The sequence below is a fragment of the Thamnophis sirtalis genome, unplaced genomic scaffold (assembly GCF_051295495.1).
Source record: "Thamnophis sirtalis isolate CommonGarterSnake01/CBP01778 unplaced genomic scaffold, rThaSir2_p1.2 scaffold_5, whole genome shotgun sequence".
NCBI classification, from domain to species: Eukaryota; Metazoa; Chordata; class Lepidosauria; order Squamata; family Natricidae; genus Thamnophis; species Thamnophis sirtalis.
The window spans coordinates 74863043-74877974 of NW_028261385.1; the positions used below are offsets into that span (position 1 = coordinate 74863043).

General features: G+C 34.6%; 1 protein-coding gene across 18 annotated transcripts in view; it reads right to left on the reverse strand.

The window, feature by feature from the left end:
• PTPRD (protein tyrosine phosphatase receptor type D) overlaps nt 1-14932 on the reverse strand; it is a 1257980-nt gene that overhangs the window by 108352 nt on the left and 1134696 nt on the right. For 8 of the 18 annotated variants that reach the window (XM_087716064.1, XM_087716066.1, XM_087716060.1 and 5 more), the window contains 4 exons: nt 12584-12701; nt 9715-10302; nt 9246-9346; nt 6437-6696 (listed from right to left, as the gene is read on the reverse strand). In XM_087716064.1, the coding sequence (XP_087572190.1) occupies nt 6437-6696; nt 9246-9346; nt 9715-10302; nt 12584-12701 (1067 nt within the window). The remainder of the gene's footprint in view (nt 1-6436; nt 6697-9245; nt 9347-9714; nt 10303-12583; nt 12702-14932) is intronic. The other 10 variants (XM_087716068.1, XM_087716065.1, XM_087716067.1 and 7 more) reach the window with 3 other exon arrangements.

The window sequence follows — 14932 nt, forward strand, 5'->3', positions numbered from 1 at the left end:
CTCTACCTACAAATATGCCTCAGTAAGTCCTGGTGGTTTTGCTACAAGCATAAACAAATTAAGACATTATTTTTTCCCTGCATGCAATAATACCTCTGGTAAAATTACTAGTAGCACTCATTCTGATATTCATATATTATTAATCAAAATATTAGAGAAAATAAAGCAAGGGAGAAAATAAACTTATTACCATTTTAGAACAAAATAGCAAACTGTGTTAAGAACTGCTGTGTTAAGAAACACACACATACACATCTTTTTTTAAAGTAAGACTTGGAAGGTACCTTGGAGGTCAGCTAATCAAACCCCCTGCTCACGCGGGAGATCTGTACTATGGATTTGAACTGCTGAATTGCCAACCTTCCTGATCGACAAGCTCAGTGTTTTAACCACTGAGTCACCTTTTAAAACTCTGAAGCTTAACTGCTATAGAAAATGATTTTCATGCTGAGCTAACTGTTCACTTGTGAACTATATTGTGTTATTCCCAACACTTTTAATAAGCTATTTTCAAATATGCAAGAAATGTTATATTATGAAACACAGATATCTAATTTTGTCAATATGTATTTGGTGATTCATAATGCAACAAAACTTGCTTGTTCTCTCTCCCCTTCTCTCATATTCCTACAGGTAGTCTTTAACTTACAACCATTCATTAAATGACCATTTTCAAAGTTACAACATTTCTGAAAAAAAGAGACTTATGACCAGTCTTCACACTTATGACTATTGCAATATTGTGATGGTCCAATACTGATATTTGAATGTTTGGCAACTAATATGTATTTACAAGAATGACAGCATCCTGGGTGATGTGATTACCATCTTCAATTCTGCCTGTAACTGACAAGCAAAGTCAATGATGGATGCTGGATTTGCTTAACGATCATGTGATTCATTAAATATCTGCAGTGATTTGCTTAACAAACATAACAAAATGTAAAATCAGGTGTGACCTAGCAATTGCCATTCTTAGCACAAAAATTCTGGTCTGAATTGTGGTCATAAATCAAGGGCTATCTGTATTCCTGATTTGGTCAGTTCTGAACAGATGTTCCAATTACTTCCCATTCAGCATTAAAATATTGTATAGCAAGAATTTTAATTTGCATACCAATTTTCCTAGTTTGATTACTGGCTATACCAGAACATCCAACATGTATCTGAATATAAGGCTGCTCTTACCTATGCCATAATGTGATATTCATCATTGTACCTACTAAGTTCAGTACACGGCATTGACAATATTCATATTCCATGGTCCCATTCTTTCTTCCATGAACTTTTGATCAAGTTAGGAATGACTGTTGTGCTGATAGATTAAGAATCTACCCTGATCTGTAATACCACTTCTCAGGTGGGTTGGAAATCTGCAAATCATCAACTGATATGTAGATATGTATTTATGTATGTATATATCATTGTACAGTTTCATTAGCTTTCCTTTAGCATGCTTTGGCGTAAGTTGCTTTGCCGACAGAGTTTTGAAAATATTTGCCCAGGGCTATGTACAGATTTTTTATACAAATCTGTTTGGAATTCAACTGTCAAAGGGGAAGCTTGGTTCATAATCCAGGACAGAATTTTAGGGAGGGGAGGGGGAATCATTGCTAAAGGCAGAAAATTGGCTGCGTTACATCACCACCAAAAACCTAAAAAGTTATTTAAAAAAACAAATTTGGGATTTAACATAGATTAAATGAAATGTAATTACAGATAGTCCTGGACTTATTACCCCAATTGAACCCAAAATTTCCACTGATAAGCCAAATAGTTGTTAAGTGAGTTTTGCCTTGTTTGAAACCTTTCTTGCCATAGCTGTTAAGTGAATCATGGCAGTTGATAAATTAGTAACACGGTTGGTTAAGTGAATCTGATTTTCCATTTTGCTAATCAGAAGGTTGCAAAAAGGGATCCCAGCATCCCGGGACAGTGCAATTGTCATAAATAAATGCCAAGCATGTGGATTTTGATCATGTGATCATGGGGATGTTGCACTGGTTGTCAATGTGAAAAATGGTCATAAGTCATTCTTTTCAGTGTCGTTTTAAGTTTAAACGGTAACTAAACAAATAGTTGTAAGGTGAGGACTACTTATATCTGACTATTTGTCAGTCCCATTAGATAGATGAGATCATGAAATAAGCTCTGCAAGAGGATTAAAATTACTTTCATTGAGCCTGATTATAATAACAAACTGTTCCAAGATTGCAACTGTGATTGAGCCCTTCCTTCTGTTCTTTCTTATAGTTCAATGAATTAGGAAGTGTCTGAGCTACTCCCTTATATTATCTGGATGCTATCTGGATATTCTGGACTGTAAAAAAATGCTTAAGTTTCTTTTACCAAAAGAAAAAAGGAGCTTTCCATATCCTTGTTATGATTATCTTCTTTACTCTCTATTTAGGCTGAGTTGGGTATATCAAACTATCAGGAACCCTGCTATTAGAAGATCGTGATCAACCCTCTTGATGAGAGAATTTTTATTGGCATGTATGGCATTTAAATTTTTCATCCTGGTTGTGCAGATGAAGATGTCCAGATGGTGTGCCTTAATCAGCATGTACTGTTTTTCCTGATGTAATCACAAATTCTCAGTGGATAGAATCTTTTGTCAGTGTGTGACAGAATTTGTTTTCATGGAATTTAAATGAAAATTCTGTTGTCAGTAGAGATTAGTGATGGGTTAATAGTGTTGAACTCTGCTTTTTAGAACAGATCTCTATCCATCCAATAACAAAAATCCAAATGAAAATGCGTGCATAGAAAATAATAACTTTATACTACTTAGAAAATCTATAAAAGCCACATAAGAAATATGGGTAAAAGAAATAAATTGTAACTTCTATCCATATTGGAGTAATTCTGGCGGTTTCTCTTTTGGTCTCCAAAACTGATTAAACTGAAAGGCTTATAGCAATAGCAATAGCACTTGGACTTATATACCGCTTCATAGTGCTTTTACAGACCTTTCTAAGCGGTTTACAGTTGGCATATTGCCCCAACATTCTGGGTCCTCATTTCACCCACCTTGGAAGGCTGAAAGGCTGAGTCAACCTTGTACTAATCTTTTCTTATCCAACACAAACTCTTCATTTTGATCTATGCTGATCAATGACCATAATGATGATTTAATTCCTTCCTTCCTCCCTCCCTCCTTTCCTTCCTCTCTTCTTGCACTATTATCATTTGATATTTGGATATTAATATTTTAATTAATATTTACCTTTGTAATTCCATACAATGTTATAGAAGGGACATAGGCTTTGTAATCAGTGTGCTTACACATTCATTCATTCATAACTTAGACTAGTCAACTCTGAGAACTATGAGAAGTATTTTGCTTACTGAAAACACAGAAAAATATGGTACAATATTCTGTACTTAGTGAGATCGTTTGAAGAATATTGAAATGCTTAAGAAAAGAATTATTGATGTTTTCATATTTTCTTTTTCCTACCATGAAGCTGTTTATTGAACCTTATATTTCTTGTTGAAGATGTATGTTTCAGTAAATTATGTGCTATAACTAAAAATCTATTTTAAAAATGTGTGCATTTCATGTTTAGTTTTGTAAATACTGTTACATTTTATTCTAAAATACATATTTATAAACAATTTTCCATTATGTACTCCAGTTTTTAATATATTAGTTTTAAAAATTAATATATGTTTACATGTGTTGTAAAATTCAAATGTTGGTGCTGTGATTATGGTGTGTGCTCCTAAGTTACTTTGGGAAGTTGCCTTCTAGACAGGCATTACCTAGCTGTCTTTTCAAGTTCTGTTTCTGGTGATTTTAATCTGTAAAGTTTCCCACCTTATATTTATAAACTAAATATGTATTTTATTAATAGCTGTGAATTAATTTATCATATCTTTTAACAGTTTAGAATTTTCTTTCCTACAGCCCTCTTTAGAATTTCAATAAAGCAATAAAAATGGCTTTCTATGAAACTCAGGATAGAAAAGATTACATGAAAAACATGTTGCATACTGACTAATATTTCATTTCCCTTTCTTTTCTGCTATACACATCACATTGTTGTAACAAACAAAAACCCTGCAAACAAAGCAGTAACACTTGTTGACAGCATGGTATACAGTCTTTCCTGGGAATTTTTATTGTCTATCATTTTAAATACCAATTGGCATTGCAATGTCAGGTTTTTTAATACCATCTCTGTTTAATCTGTACAGACCCATTTAAGAAGCATCGTAAACCATATTCCAGAACTGTGAATAAAAACATACCTATCAAATCCATGTATTGTAAGATTACTTTTTGGACTTAAATCACAACTTGCTTTTTCTGAATACAGCTTTATATCACAATGTCTAATGATAAATTTTATAAGGAAGACACATTAAACTACTCTTCCTGTATTAATATGATGATTCTGAACACATAAACATAGAGTACATGATGTTAATCTTAATTTTAGGAATAACCAAGAAATATTTTAGAATGAAGAATATATTTATTCAAATTTACTTAGTATTTTAGTTATACAGGTAGCCCTTGAGTTATGACCCCAATGGAGCCTGGAATTTTACTTGTAAGTCATTGAGGTTGAAAGTAGAGTCACAATGAGACTTGACTGAATTTTGCAACCATTTTAGGGAGAGCCATAAAGCAAATTACTACAATGTTAAATAAAACATGTGGTTAAGCAAATCTATTCTTTCAATTATTATTTTTTCCAGAAATGTCACAAATTGTGGTCATCTGTGTATATGAAACTGCAACAAATCCTAAATGCAAGCTAAGTGACAAGCACCTGATATGTGATCACATGACCATGGGAGGGATGTGGCAGTTGTAATTTTGAGGACAAGACGTAAATAGCTTTTTTAAAAGTCCACCATAACTTCATACTATCATTAAGCAACTACCTGTAACAGCACTGTATTTCCTAAAAAAATCTTTCATCTACCAGTATATCACAGTTATTCTGCATGAAAGTATTTCACATAGATATGCATGTTACAGTAATATATTTATAATTCCCAAATTCAAATGTGCATTTGATTCTATTCCTGGTTTACTTTACTTTTACATGTGTATATATGCGTCTCTGTGTATATTAATATTACTGATATTATGTTCGTTAAGTAACAAAGACAAATAGGAATAACTATTATATTTAATAACTTTGGACATACCAGAAAATGTTTTAAGAGGAAGAGGAATTTGGCAAACAATTTTGCACTTGTTGCTCATGTGAGTGGTGCCAAGAGCACTTGTGATGTTCACATGAATGGGGCCCTGAGCGCCCACGATGCTCATGGGATTGTGTGCGTGCATGCATATGCTCATATGCATGCACCAATAGGCCAGTCACACCATCCAGTTGAGAATAGGATGCAGCCCACAGGTTGGGGACCCCTGCGTTACATTAGATTGTCCCACCTGATCAGAGAGGAAAGGTATGTTGCAGATCCCATTATAGTTATAGAATTCTGACTGGTAGGATTCAGGAAGAGAGGTTTCTCTGCCAATGCCCCTGCCCTATGGAATATTCTCCCCTCGGACAATAATACACAAAATGTTCTCATGGTCCTAGAATTTGATCCTACAATGGAATAAAAGTTAGGACAGAAGTAGAATTTGCTTAATTTGAATAAATTCCTGGTAAAATTTGGGTGAATTACATCAAATCTAATTTGAATAATTTGTTTTGGATCTCTTTATTGATTTCATTTACAAATCACATCAATAAATGGAATGAAAAAGTAAGTTTGACTTCAAAAACAGCCAATCTTTCTATGACTAATAGGCCATTAAAATGTATTGATATGACAGTATCTACTACAATTATTCAATCTGAATTGATGTCAATTCAATTCAGTTCAGTGAAAAGATCCGACTGTACTAGCATAGGGATGGGCAAAAAATGTTTCATGTCTGCCCTGAATATAATGCTGCAATATGTTCTAATAGCAAGCATAGTGATTTTCAGTTTCATGATTTACCGCAGACCTTTGCAAATATGAGGTGAAAAAAACCAGGTCTGTTAATGTCCTGTGATATTTTAGTTTCCTGTTTTGCCATTTAACTCTTACTTAATTTGTGTCTTAAGCTTCCTGCTTAATGCTTTTGATAATACCACTCTCCCACTCTTTGTGGCAGGAACCACTCTTTGTGTCTCCTGTTTCCCAATGAAGACAAAGCTTGTATTTTCTTTTCAAAAATAAAAAGTTAAAATATAGTTTCTTGCTCATGTTTGAAAGAGAGCATATAATCACAATAAACATTAACTATATTCATTTTTGCATCAAATCTTAAAATGCCTTCCTGTCTATTGCAGTGGCTGCATCTAAGACAATGGCTAAAAGGAAATGCTTTCAACTACAGAAAATATTCTAAGAAATTATAAGTCTCCTTGAATTGTTCTTAAGCTCCTGCAATATTTGTTAGAATATAACTTACTTGATAGTTTTGTTTGCTGGTACTTCTGGTAGTTTCACTGTTATCATTCCATCTAGATTGGTCTTATCAATGAAAAGTGGTTGGGTGCGTAGTACATCTGGAGCTGTCTTTGCTGTTACCCTGTGTTGCAGACCTCCAGCACTGTTCCCTCTATTGGTTAGCACAAAAGAATAGGATGTCTCTGGCTTCAGATTGATGATCAGTTTCTGGGTGGCTCGGCCATCCACTTCAACTGCCATTTTCCCATCATCATAAAGAATCTAACAAAGGGGAATTTAATGAAAGTAGTAAAATGTTAATAATAACCTCTAGGGATGTGTAGGAGAAGAGCAGTTTAGAAATAAAACTTGCCTTTGACAAAATGATTTTGAAAACTGTGTGGCAGAACAAACAGATTTTAAAATCTCAGAATTAAATGTATTGAATGGAATTTTGGGTGGAATGGTAACATCAAGGATGACTTAATATTCCCACTGGGGTTTAATGGATACAGCAACATCAGATGTACACATTCATTACACTATCTGCCTTCAACTGTCCTTGGTTCTCAACTCCTTCCATTGCATGACATAACACAGGGATTTCAAACTAATGTGTTATGGTGGTATCACGTGACATATTGGGACTTTTTCCCCATTTCACTAAACTGGGTGTGGGCATGGCCAGTGGGTGATGCATCCAGCCTGTGAACCGGAAATTTGACAGCCTTGATCTAACATAAAGTTTCAATAAACAGAAGTACAGGTAGTATCCAGTTAACAACTATAATTAGGACCAGATATTCTATTGGTAAGTGACCCAGTTGGGTCATGTGATGACTTTGACTTAAGATGGCAGTTCTTGTTGCTGCCATGAGATATGGTGATCATGTGAGATGTCACATTGCCATGGTTTGAGATTTTCTGCCAACTTCCTGATTGATTTTGCTTGAATTGCAGCTGTGATGGCTGCAATTCAAGAAAGTAAGCAAGGCCTACCATACAGATTGATGAGTAGAAATCCAATCTAATTGCTCTCTGTTCAGCTGGAATGTGAGGAGATGGTATTCAAATTGCAAAAACTATTTTTTTCTTTATATGGAAAATATAGTATTATACTGATCTAAGAAATCTATTGATTGACTAATGAGAAAGTGTTAGATAGTTTTAGCTGAAATTGAGTCAAGGAGAAAGGGAAGCATGATGGAGGCCTTGAGGTGCTAGTTTTAATCATCTGGTATATGAGGCTGGTCATATAATATACATTTGAAAAATCAGCTCCATTAGCAGTGATTTACTTTAGAGGTAACATTTTGTTAGTGATTACTTTCTTCTTATGAGACAATCCCCATGCTTCAGGAATTCATGGACTAAATCTATTTATTAGGTCTTCTGTTTGCTTCCCAAGACACATTTAGAATGATGGTTGATGACTTTAATGTTCATGTAAGACCTGATAATGATTTTTTGTATGCCAGATTTCTTTCTTTGAAACAGGTATGCTCTCTTTGTTCTGATTATCAAAGCACGTGATATCAAACAATACAGGCTTTTTTCCCCAGTCTGGATATTTAATTTGCTTAATCCCTATATCTTAAACAATGCTATTGACACTGATCAACAAGTAGAATTCACCAATTATGCTGTCTTGAAAAGGAGAGTTATTGATGACATTATTAGTAATCCTTTAATTCATTTTAATACTTTATTATATTTTCAATTCTGCATTAGGAAGCCATAGGAGGTACAGCATTGCCAGTCCAGAATCTCTTTTATTCTGTTGTATTAAAAGGTTTCCACAATTTAAAAAAGAAAGAATTAAAGAGAAACTTGTGGTACAGTAATTTCAGAATATACACTCCTCTCTTATATCAGTGGGATCGATAGTTAAATTCTTCAGAACTATTTCATACTAATCCAGGAATTACAATAATTATTAAATTAACTGATGCAATTATCACCAATACTAGTAAAAGCTACACTTTGACTTCTCTGTGTAAGAGCTAAAAATCTTATTCTTTGTTTTCCTGGATATGCTGCTGGATTCCCACCCAAATGGCATCAGTGTAAGAAAAATGCATTATGCTGTGATATGCTTTCATTTGAAGCCCTGTCATGAGAACTGGAAGGCTCTAAATTCACCACAGCCAGGTTGATTGTTGAAAATGCCTTGGGTAACCCACTAAAAAATTATTTTTGCAAAAGAGAAACCATTGTGTCTCTCCAGACAGAGGGCAATTCATTGTATTCTACTGTGTGACAATGCAATACAGAAAAGAGCAAAAAACACTATATTATGGATGCTAATTTTTATTTATTTAGAAAATTTATATTTTGCACAAGGCGACTCAAGTTGGCTTACAAGAGAGTTTCATTACGGGATGTCAAGTAGGAAAGGCAGATTTTCAAAATATTGTTTAAAGCATAGTGATATTTTTGAAATATACTATAAAACCAGGAACAGAAAAAATAATCAGAAATATTGGAAAATTAACACATTTTTTTATTATACTAACAGAATGAAACAATCAGTTTTTTTATAATACTCTAAACAGCAGATTAGTTCAACATCACTAATGCTGATACATAAATGCAGAATTAATTAACATCAACTGTCAACCAGGATCAATCAACTATCAACCTTGAAGAAATTCAGATTTTGAACAACATCAGAAGATCATGGCAGCAGTTCTTCAAGATTGATATGGAAAGGATTTAATGCTACTAAATATTTGTTATTAGTAGAGTGGGTCTGTAAATAATTTAATTAAGACATTTCTCCACTATAAGTCCTATAACCCTTCAAGTCTTTTAGATTAACAACCACTTACTTTGAAAGGCAGAGCAGAATTGTAATTCTCTGGTATATCCCAAGAAAGAAGGACTGATGTTTTCATTACTGCTTTGACATGAAAATTTTTTGCAAACACTGCTGGAAAAGGAAGGGTAATATATTTAAAGTACATTTTGATTTTGGATCCCATCCCCTTTTCACCAGTCAACATATTTCATTATATTCCTACCTGTTTTTAGAAACCACATTCCATTCTTACAAATGATATCTCAAAATAATTATATTTTCCTTACCTGCAATTATTATGGAGAAGTGAGCCAGACTTGTCTGATATGGAATAACTGAATTCTAGTGAATTCAAACACATGAAGATTTGCATACTTTACCTTCGCATCAGATGAATCTACTTATAAGATGGTTTTGAAAAATTGAAGCTATATTTAAAATATCGATATCCAAAGACTGAGATCCTTTTACAAGACAAGCCATAAGCAGACAAATCCTACCTTGATCCACAGGTAATGTCCTAAACTGGATACTGGGACTATATGGACCGGGCCCTTTGCTTGTATGTGCACGTATTTTTACATCATATGTGGTATCTGGTTTTAAGCCTGAAAGTGTCATTATAGTATCAACAGGAGCAACAGGGATCTCTGTTTGTTGATTGACCACATTGATATCTCTGTACTGTAGAGTGTATTTGGTGATTATACCATTTCTCTCAGATAAAATGGGTGGTTGCCAAGTTAGTTGGACAGATGTTGAGGTGGCACTTTCTGAATGTAGGTTTTGAGGAAATCCACTTGGTAGATCTTCTGGAATCAAAATTTCTTTTACCATTTCTTCCCCAAAGCCCACTTTATTTCTAGCTGAAAGCCTGAAGATGTAAGAAGTCCCTTTATGAATATCAGTAGCCGTGTAGTGGTCATCTTTATCAGTAAAATCCCGTGTCATAAATGCATCCATGTCTTTGCGGCCAAACCTCAGGCGGTACCCTTGTAGGGGGCCATATGTATCGACAGGTGGGTGCCACTGAATTAGAGCCGTACCCATTTGTGTGTGGCTAATTACAAGCCGAGGTTTTCCTGGAACTAAAACATAACATTATTTTAGCACAGAATGTATCTGTAATAATTTTTTTCTAAAATTTCTTATTAGATCTCTTTAAAAATTACTTATGCAACAAACATACTATTTCTCTATTCTACCCTTATCCTCAAATATTAATTCAGACCTTGCAACATGTTAAGGACTGTATTATCTTTCTTTATTTCATTTCTTCTAGTTCAGGGGTGTCAAACTGGCGGCCCATGAGCCAGTTGCATCATGCCCACCCCAACTCCGTGAATGGGAAAAACTTCATGAAATATCACATGATGGCAACATGATGTGGCAAGTTTGACATCCATGATCTAGTTCCTAAATATATAGAAAACAGGTAGACAACGATCTCCATTGACCTGAAACCAAGCAATACATACAGTAATTGTGTATCTTTGTATATTAGGCTTATGGACTTTACTTTAATATGATCAGTGCAAACAAGCAGAATATACAGGTAGTCCTCATCTTACAATAGTTCATTTAGTGACTGTTCAAAGTTACAACAGCACTGAAAAATGTGAATTATGACCATTTTTCATAGTTATGACGTTTGTAACATCCCCATGATCATGTGATCAAAATTCAGATGCTTGGGAGCTGGTTCATATTTATGACTGTTGCTGTGCCCTAAGTCACGTGATCATCTTTTGTGATCTTCTAACAAGGAAAGTGAATGGGAGAGCCAGATTCACTTAACAACCGGGTTACCAACTTATCAACTGTAGTGATTCACTATGGCAAGAAAGGTCGAAAAATGGGGCAAACTCAACAAATATTTCACTTAACAGAATAAATTTTGCACTCAATTGTGATCATTAGTAGAGGTCTATCTGTATTCCAGAGGATACATTTATATATTGGGAAGAATAAAAACCTGTACATAAAAGATATATAAATCAGTGCTCATTATCTTAAAAACATGTGTTTGAAAAGACCTACTGTCTGCAGGAAAATCAAACTAAAAGCAGAAATACAAGACAATTATAGAAAAGGTTTGTTTAAAAGGAGGAAGATTTCATCCAAAATAGGAGCTGAGTGGTAAGACAAAAAGAAACAATCGGCCTAATAAAATGTAAAATTTCACTAAAAATGTTCTGATAATGAACTAAAAGCTTACTTTGCTGAAACAAGTGAAACAATGTCAGTATAAAAGCATAAAATTCCATCATTAAATAAAAATTAGGAACTAAAATGCTAACACACACACTCATTTTAACAATTTTTATATTTAATTTCAGACATAAAACTTCAAAGTACAGCTATCAGATAAATGAAAACAAAGTCAAAATCTTGCTAAGCAATTTATTCTTGCAGCCCTGAAAAGGAAGCCAAATGAAAGAACTACTTTATATATATACTTAGAAATGTAGAAATGCTTTTCATAGAAGAATAATTGTTCTTTTCTAATATACAAAATTAATATAAAACTAAAGATTTTTCCACTAGATGTCCTTTGATAATTAATTGGCCATGAGATCTATGTGCAGACAAAATGCAGAAGAAAGGTAAATAATAATGATGAATAGACAGCAGATTGAGAATGAAAGGATAGTCTGTATACCAAGAAAAGTGTGTATATGTGTGTGGGGGGGGGGGAACAGCATTGTAAACCTAAAACTAACAGTTACGTTGTTTGAAAGAACAAACAGTATCAAAACATTAATTAGGCTTAATTAATACATGCTGTCCTAGATCCAAATGTTCATGAGTCCAATTCTCCATTTGCCTGCTGCCCCCTTTATTTTCAGTCTTAGCTGTAGTTCTATAGTTTCTTTATGGATTTCCCTGCACTTTACAGATATATTTTCCTTTCCATTTTATAGATATACTTTAAGTTTTTTAAGGATTGGGTGAAGTAAAATAACTCTCCCATATGTTCCTGACTTTAATGATTAATAATGTCAACTTGGAAATCACATAACAGTATCTTTATGTCTCTACTCTTCTGGTTTTTATTTATTTGTTCCCAATACTTTTCCCAGATTCTATATTTCATTTTAGCAATCTCCCAGTTATACTTTCATGCACTGTAACTATGTAACTATGTGTCAGGTTTTGTATTTTCCTCAACTTGCTTGGGTGTATCCAAAGTCCTGCATGCATCGAAACTCTAGAAGAATTCAGGCATGGAAAAATCAAAATGAAAATCAATAATGCTTTAGTGCACATAATCAGCTAAGGACATTTTAGCACCTGGTTATCAGAAATGATCAAAGCAGTCAACATTCATTTTAAGGCTTCATAATGGAAAGGATCATCAAATAATACCTGCACCAGTAGTAGATACTAATCTAGGTTTGCTCCGTGCTCCGTCTCCTTTGGTTGTATAGGCTGTCACAGTAAGGGAATAGGTTGTTTCTGGCTGTAATCCAGCTATGATCATCTCCTAAAATGATGTAATAAAAGTATGGTATATCAATATATGGAATAGAGACCCTTCACAAGTTTCTCATCTTTCCATAAGGTAAAATAACTTGCATTCAGTGCACAGAGCTTTCATGCTATCTGCAGAGATGACAAGCTTTTAGGAATATCAGAAGATGATACGAGTGGATAAAGTTTTGCATTAAGCCAAAAGAATGCTGAATATTCTGAGCAGCATGCCCTAAATATTTTTATAAAAATAAGGCTAAGTATTGCTTATACTTAAAGGGCACAACATCACAACAAATGTTCTTACCATTCATTTTTATTACAGTAGAATGTGTGTATTTGGGCTACAAAAATAAAATCAAACTTGACACAATAGCCATTATTTACAAATCAGTCACACTACTATCTTTACAGAAAGGTTATATATATTTTAAATTACAGAACCATGTTACATATAGATTGGGGTGCAAACTTAAGATGGCCGCAAGTGGCCTTGAAGACCTTTATTGTAACCACTGGGAACTGTCTAATATTGTCGAAAACAGTGGTGTCTTTTCTTGCCATTTAAGATGATGACTGTATGACAAGTATAACCTGAGCCTGAAAACTTTTTTTTGCTGCTGACATTTTTATTGTTGTTGCTGTTGTTGTTGTTGTTGTTGTTGTTATTATTATTATTATTATTATACAATTGTATCACAGCGGCCAGTTGTTTCGCCGGATTTGGCATTGGTTACTAGTCGGGCCCCACCCAGGGGCCTAGGACGTCGTAACGTATTTTCGTAATATGCGTGCAGATCCAAGCAGTGCGGCTTTTTGCATTTGACTGATGGTGATTTTGTCAATTTTTAACTGTTTTAAATGTAATTCCAGTGCTTTTGGAATAGCACCCAATGTGCCAATTACCACTGGAATTACCACTGCTGGTTTGTGCCATAGTCACTGAATTTCGATTTTTAAGTCCTGGTATTTTGCGATTTTTTCATGTTCCTTCTCGGCGACCCTGCTATCACCTGGTATTGCGATGTCTATGATTGTGACCTTATTTTTCTCAACCAGAGTGATGTCTGGTGTATTATGCGCTAGTATTTTGTCCGTTTGTATAAGGAAATCCCACAAGATCTTGACCATCTGATTTTCGGTGACTTTATCAGGCTGATGTTCCCACCAGTTTGTTGCTGTTTTAATATTATAATTTTTGCACAAATTCCAATGGATCATTTGTGCTACTGAATTGTGCCGCAATAATAATAATTATTATACAATTGTATCACAGTGGCCAGTTGTTTCGCCGGATTTGGCATTGGTTACTAGTCGGGTCCCACCCAGGGGCCTAGGACGTCGTAACGTATTTTCGTAATATGCATGCAGATCCAAGCAGTGCAGCTTTTTGCATTTGACTGATGGTGATTTTGTCAATTTTTAACTGTTTTAAATGTAATTCCAATGCTTTTGGAATAGCACCCAGTGTACCAATTACCACTGGAATGACCACTGTTTGTTTGTGCCATTATTATTATTATTATTATTATTATTATTATTATTATTATTATTATTATTATCATACAATTGTATCACAGCGGCCAGTTGTTTCGCCAGATTTGGCATTAGTTACTAGTCGGGCCCCACGCAGGGGCCTAGGAGTGAGGGAATTGAAATGCCCAATGGCCAACTAATTAAATGCAACGAAAATGAAGCCTACAAATACTTAGGCATTCTGCAGTTGGATAATATCAAGCATGGAGAAGTAAAAACTTGTTATAGCCCAGCAACAGCCTGTGCTGCGTTCTAATTGGTCGGGCGAAGCACAGCCTGTGATTGGTGGTTGTAATGACAGTTAAATGACAGTTGGTACCTGAGAGTATAAATACTGTGACAGTTGTAACACATTCTGAATCGCTTGCAACCTACTAATAAACATCTACTCTCTGATTCCATGGCTCCTGCGTCTTTCCCTCACTCACAACACACAATATACAACAAAACTATTGTCAGGCGAGAGTACACCAACAGAGTTAGGAAAATTTTGAAATCTAAATTGAATGGTGGAAATACAATCAAGGCCATAAATACCTGGGCAATACCAGTTATAAGATACACAGCTGGTATAGTTAACTGGACACAAGCTGATTTGGACCTTTTGGACCGAAAAACCAGGAAACTAATGACAATGCACTACAGTTTACATCCACGTGGTGATACTGATAGACTATATCTGCCCCGAAAATCAGGTGGCAGAGGATT